General features: G+C 42.8%; 1 protein-coding gene across 1 annotated transcript in view; it reads left to right on the top strand.

Moving 5' to 3' along the window:
- Positions 1-1,425: 1,425 nt before the first annotated feature.
- The window catches only part of EMB (embigin), a 43,320-nt gene continuing 39,328 nt past the window's right edge, over positions 1,426-5,417 (top strand). Inside the window, exon 1 of the mRNA XM_008590351.1 lies at positions 1,426-1,554. Coding sequence (XP_008588573.1) covers positions 1,426-1,554 — 129 coding nt within the window. The remainder of the gene's footprint in view (positions 1,555-5,417) is intronic.

Genomic DNA, 5,417 nt, shown 5'->3' with positions numbered 1-5,417 from the left:
CGGGACTCTGAAGCCTGGATCTGGAGAGAACCGGTTAAACCTTCAGAGACTGAAGGGGAGGGCGCGTGCGATTGGTAAGCAAAACAAAGAAGGATTAGTCCAGATTATAGGATAGCGCCTTTCACCAGCAAAAATAAACCTCCTTAATAAGGAAGCCCAAAGATGTCCCGGGGAGCAGAAAAGTGTCCTCTATCCTCTCATCTGTCCCATCAAAGTCAACAGGTGAACCCTGCGTCCGATGAACTCCGTAGGAGAGTCTGCGGCAGAATTTCCACCTCTCCCGGAGGAGATGGGCTAGACACCACCTGCCCCTGCGTGTTTAGCAGGCTCCCTCTCCGACCTGCTGGCGCCCAGAGGCCGGAGGCCGGGGAGGATGCGGCGCGCAGAGGCACCGCACATCCGGGCGCGCCTGCAGCGGCTGCGGGCTGCATAATTGATGGGGGGCCGGGCGCAGCGCTGGGCCGGGCTCGGGCGCGGTGAGAGCGTCTCGGGGGAGGAGGGCAGGGCGGCCGGGCCCCTCCCACTCCGCTTTATCTCGCGTGTCCCGCCCCCGGGACTGGCAGCGGGCACCCGGCCACCGGCGAGTGTGCGCAGGGCCTCTGGCCACCGACGCCGGGAAGCCTCCACGAGAACCGCTGCTGACCCGCCGGCACCATGCACCCCTTCTCCGGCCTGCAGGGACCCGGGGCGCCATCGCCCCTGCCTCTCCTCCTCCTGTGCCTCGTCGCTGCGGCGCGCCCCAGTTTGGCGGGCGACGATCCTCCAGGTGTGATGAGGGACGGGGAAGGGAGGGCAGAGGGCGCGCGGGGCTCGCTGGGGCGGCTCGGGCTCCTCCGCTCCCCGGGGTGAATCTGGAACGAACAGCGCCCCGACAGTCGGGGGCGGTGGCAGGAGGGCAGGGTTTGGTTTTTCCTGGGAAGAGGGTGGTAGGGTGTGTAGGTGAGGGGGAGGTGCGTGAAGAAGCCAGCGACTTGGCCTCTTCTAAAGTCGCAGGACTTCTGAAAGCCACGCTCCCCAAGGACAACTTCCTCCACTCAGATCTATAGTAAAGCTCAAATATCGTTATTTCTTCCTCCTGGCTGGTGAGTTGGCTTTGAGGATGTTGTTTAGAGCTGAGTGAAAATAACATCATAACCAAACACCCAAAGCCAGCTAACGACATATATGATGATGTGTATGTGTATCTTCTTTTACACCCTGGTCTTTGAAAATGAAGTTTTTTGTGGTGGTGGTTTTGTCGTTGAAAACACTTTGAGAGAGGGAGTTGTGTGCAAAACATTACCAAAGCCAACACCAAATTTGCCATTTTAGCTTCACCTGTTTATATTTACTTTTTACTTTGAAAGTGTTCCACCTGACTGTGAAAGTTGATGAGATCACTTTCTGTCAAACCCAGGCAAAATAGGGCTGGGAAAGGCAGGGATCATGATTGTGTGGGATATGAGCAGTTTCCAAGGACTCTCTAAAGCTCATCAGAAATCCCTTCACCTCTTTCACACATTTCCTGCTTTGCCTGTGAGGTTTATCATTGGACAAACATTCTTTGGAACTGCGGTAATTCAGATGAGATGCTCCGAAAGAAAGTTGCCCAATAACTGCATCTCAGCCAGCGAACTCAGGACAAGTCTGACTTTGGGCCTCCGAAACCAGTGAACCAATGAAGCAGCTTTTTGCCAATGAAAGCTTTCTTTTACCCTTCCCTCACTGAATGCACCGGCTTGCCATGGCGTGCATTCTGGATTATAATTCTATTTCCTATTTTCAAATAAACTCAGTATATTAGGAGATACTTTTCTCTAATTTTTTTTTTTTTAGGTTAACATGACCTACTTTCTAATTCAAGTCCCTGTGTTATAGATCTTAAAGTGTTAGCAGCGAGTAAGGATAATAGAACATCACCGCCTCTCATGCTGGTAAATACTGACCACCAGTAACTAAAATTGGAACATTATTCTACAAAAGGTTTTCAGCCTTTCATAGGAGTTTATATTCATGAGCTTATATAGCATGCAGAGTTTTTGTTACATACCACAAAGGAGAAAGAATAAAGGGTAAGATTTTATTAAAATTTAAATTGACAATTTATAATAATATACATTCATGGGTACAAAGTGATGTTATGAGATTGTTTAATACAATGTAAAATAATTAAATCAAGGTAGTTAACATACTCATCACTTCAAATGCTTATCTTCTGTGATGAGAAAATTTGAAATTTACAATCTGAGCAATTTTTTTTTTGCTATTATTAACTATATTCACCACACTATGCAATAGAACTAAACAAACAAAAAGCACACCATATTTCTCCTAACTGAGATTTTGTACACTTTGATCATCATCTCCCCATTCCCCTCTCCCTCTTCTTCCCCACTTTTGTAAACACCATTCTACTCTATGCTTCTATGAATTCAATTGTTTTAGATTCCACGTATAAGTGAGAATATGCCTTTCTGTGCCTGGCTTATTTCATTTAACATAATGATAACAAGTGTTGTTGAGGATTTGGAGAAAAGGGAACCCTTGTACACTGTTGGTGGGGATGTAAATTAGTATAGCCATTATGGAAAACTGTATGGAGGTTCCTCAAACAACTGAAAATACAATTACCATATGAAACAGCAACACCACTTATGAGTATTTACCCAGAAGATTTGAAGTTAGTATGTTGAACAGATGTCTGCACTCCCATGTTCATTGCAGCACTATTCACAATAGCCAAGAGATGAAATCAACAACCTAAGCATCTGTCAACAAATGGACAAAGAAAATGTGGTATATATATGAAAAGGGATAACATTCAACTTTAAAATACAAAGGAATTCTGTTATTGGCGATAATATGGATGGAATTGGAGAACATTATGCTAAGTGAAATAAGACTTCATTTTTTATAAATGCCCTTTGTAAGGCCTAGTTGTTATCAACTTAGAGTATTTTGGGTTGCTTCCGTTTCTGAATTTCCTTGTTCCACATCTCTTTTCCATCATACCACTTATAAAGAATTGTCCAGTACATTTTTCCCCTTCTGGGTATCCCTGATTCTTCTGTTCCTGATTCACCCATTATTCACCTCAGATATTGCAGTTCTGAGAACCAGTGCATTCTGGGTTAGCCCTAGGACTTCAGTTCCCCACTTGGCTGTATGTCATAATTACCAGAGAGCTTTGAAAATGCTGATACCTGGATCCTTCCCTCAAATACTCTGAATCATGTGGCCTGGGATTCAGCCTGAATATTAGTAGTTTTAAAATTCCCCATGTGATTCTAATCATGTGATTCTAAGCAGGTTAGAAATCACTATTTTAAAATGATATAACTTAGTTAGTGCACTGTTAGGTAGTGATTTATTCCACTGGCATCAAGTTTAAGTTGATATTCTGAAGACTTCTAAAATGAAAAAAGTAGGAAATAAATGAAAGTGGAATAAATGAAGGTATAAATAAATGTGATGAATTAGGGGAAGGGGATGTCTGTGTATGAATATGGTATAAGTTCTGTCCTTTAGCTGTACTTAAGCTGAAATTATGGAATAAAGTGTCATAAAAGACATGAAGTTAGCATCTAGTTTTAAGCCAGAGTTAAAAATCGTCAGGCAACCTCAGCTTGATTTTTAGATTCTGTATTGATCTCCATGAGATTCAGTTTTCTCTTTGCTAAAGGATATTGTGAGGTTTACTGGCTATTTTTTATGTAGATGCTTTGAATACGTGGAGGTAGTTATTCTGTTAACCTAACACTTTGGACCAAATTTTAATAATAAAATGGTTATAATTTATCATATTTGCTATATAATCACTGTGTGCCAGGCACTGCACTATGTAGGTTATAGCCCTATGAGTTAGCTTTTATTATCCCTCACTTTCAGATGAGGAAATTGGGGCTTAGGGTTAAGTAATTGCCCAAGTATACATAATTAGTTAAGCAGTAGAGCAGGAAATTTAGCATTGATCAATCAAACTACAGTGTCTTCCTTCAACGCAGTGCTTAAATACAATATGCAGTTGTCTCTCTGAAACATTTGGACCCAAGTATACATAATTAGTTAAGCAGTAGAGCAGGAAATTTAGCATTGATCAATCAAACTCCAGTGTCTTCCTTCAACGCAGTGCTTAAATACAATATGCAGTTGTCTCTCTGAAACATTTGGGTATGCCTGTGAAAATTTGGAACCACTGACAAAGAATACAGTGTGTGAATCTAAATGTTTGATTCGAGCTGAAGGACATGCTGACAGTTTGAGTCCTGGAATAAAGTTAGGCACAGGACTCACCTTGACTATTTGCGGGTGTTTCATTTAAAAAAGAAATGTAAAATATCGTAAAGGAGAAATATTACATAAATGGGAATATTTAAACACCATCATTATCACAATCACATGGAACAAATTGGGGAAAATGGATCCTTTTTATCTTTTGAAAAATGTTTGCAGTGGAGTCATTTAAATTTATCATTTTAAATTCCAGAGTACATAGCTTATGCGCTTCCTTAATCAAGCCCCTTCCCTATGTGACCCCCACACCAAGCAACTGCCTAGTAAGATATATTTGTTGAAACAAATATTATTTGAGTGCCCACATATGCCTGACATTGTGTTAGTCTATATCTCAGTAGAAAGCACTAGTAGTTTTTACCTTTAAAGGCATTTAAACTATTTGAAGGAACAAATTAACTAAAAGCCTACCTTTAATGGGGATGTTTTGATGCATCAAAATTTTTACCCTAAATTTATCATCATGACTATAATTATTCTATATAAACATTTGTTAAGAAAGTTCAACTGACTCTTCCTCTTCCTGATCTTCTGTTACTCCCCCCACCCCCACTCCCTTCTCCCTACCCACCCATCTTTCCCTGAATGCTCCTGTAGCTCCTGTAGCTGTTGCATGAGGAATAGCAGGAGGACACCCTCACCTGATGGATGGAGCTGAATGGGCCCAGATTAGGGTATTAGAGACTGAACCTGGGAAGGATGGTGTCTAAGAAGGAGGGTGGCCCAGTGTGGAGTATTAGAGCCTGAGTACAGTGAAGTGGTGTTCCTGCAGAGAGGGGTCGCTTGGCACAGGGTCTCAGAGCTGAGCAAAGTGACAAGGGTGTCTATGTGGGAGCAGCTAGATGTGTGGTTTCTGACCCTGATCAAGGTATGGAGGTAAAGCATGAGGGAGGGCAGACCAGCGTGGGAGGTGGAGGGTGACTCTCCACTGCTATGCAGGTTGTCACATGGCAAGAGTGGGCTGAGTGAGAGAGCTAACCTGCTCACTCCTTCTTCTTAAAAAGCCATCAGAACCATGCCCCTTGCTCCATGAATGGATCAATCCATTTATAGGGGCACAGTGTTCACAATTTAATCACCTCTTAAAGGCTTCACCTTTCAAATATCATAATTAGATTTCCGACCTTCTTAACATTGTTAACAAT

The sequence above is a fragment of the Galeopterus variegatus genome, unplaced genomic scaffold (genome assembly GCF_000696425.1).
Source record: "Galeopterus variegatus unplaced genomic scaffold, G_variegatus-3.0.2 Scaffold6018, whole genome shotgun sequence".
NCBI lineage: Eukaryota > Metazoa > Chordata > Mammalia > Dermoptera > Cynocephalidae > Galeopterus > Galeopterus variegatus.
This window is presented reverse-complemented; position numbering and strand designations above follow the sequence as displayed.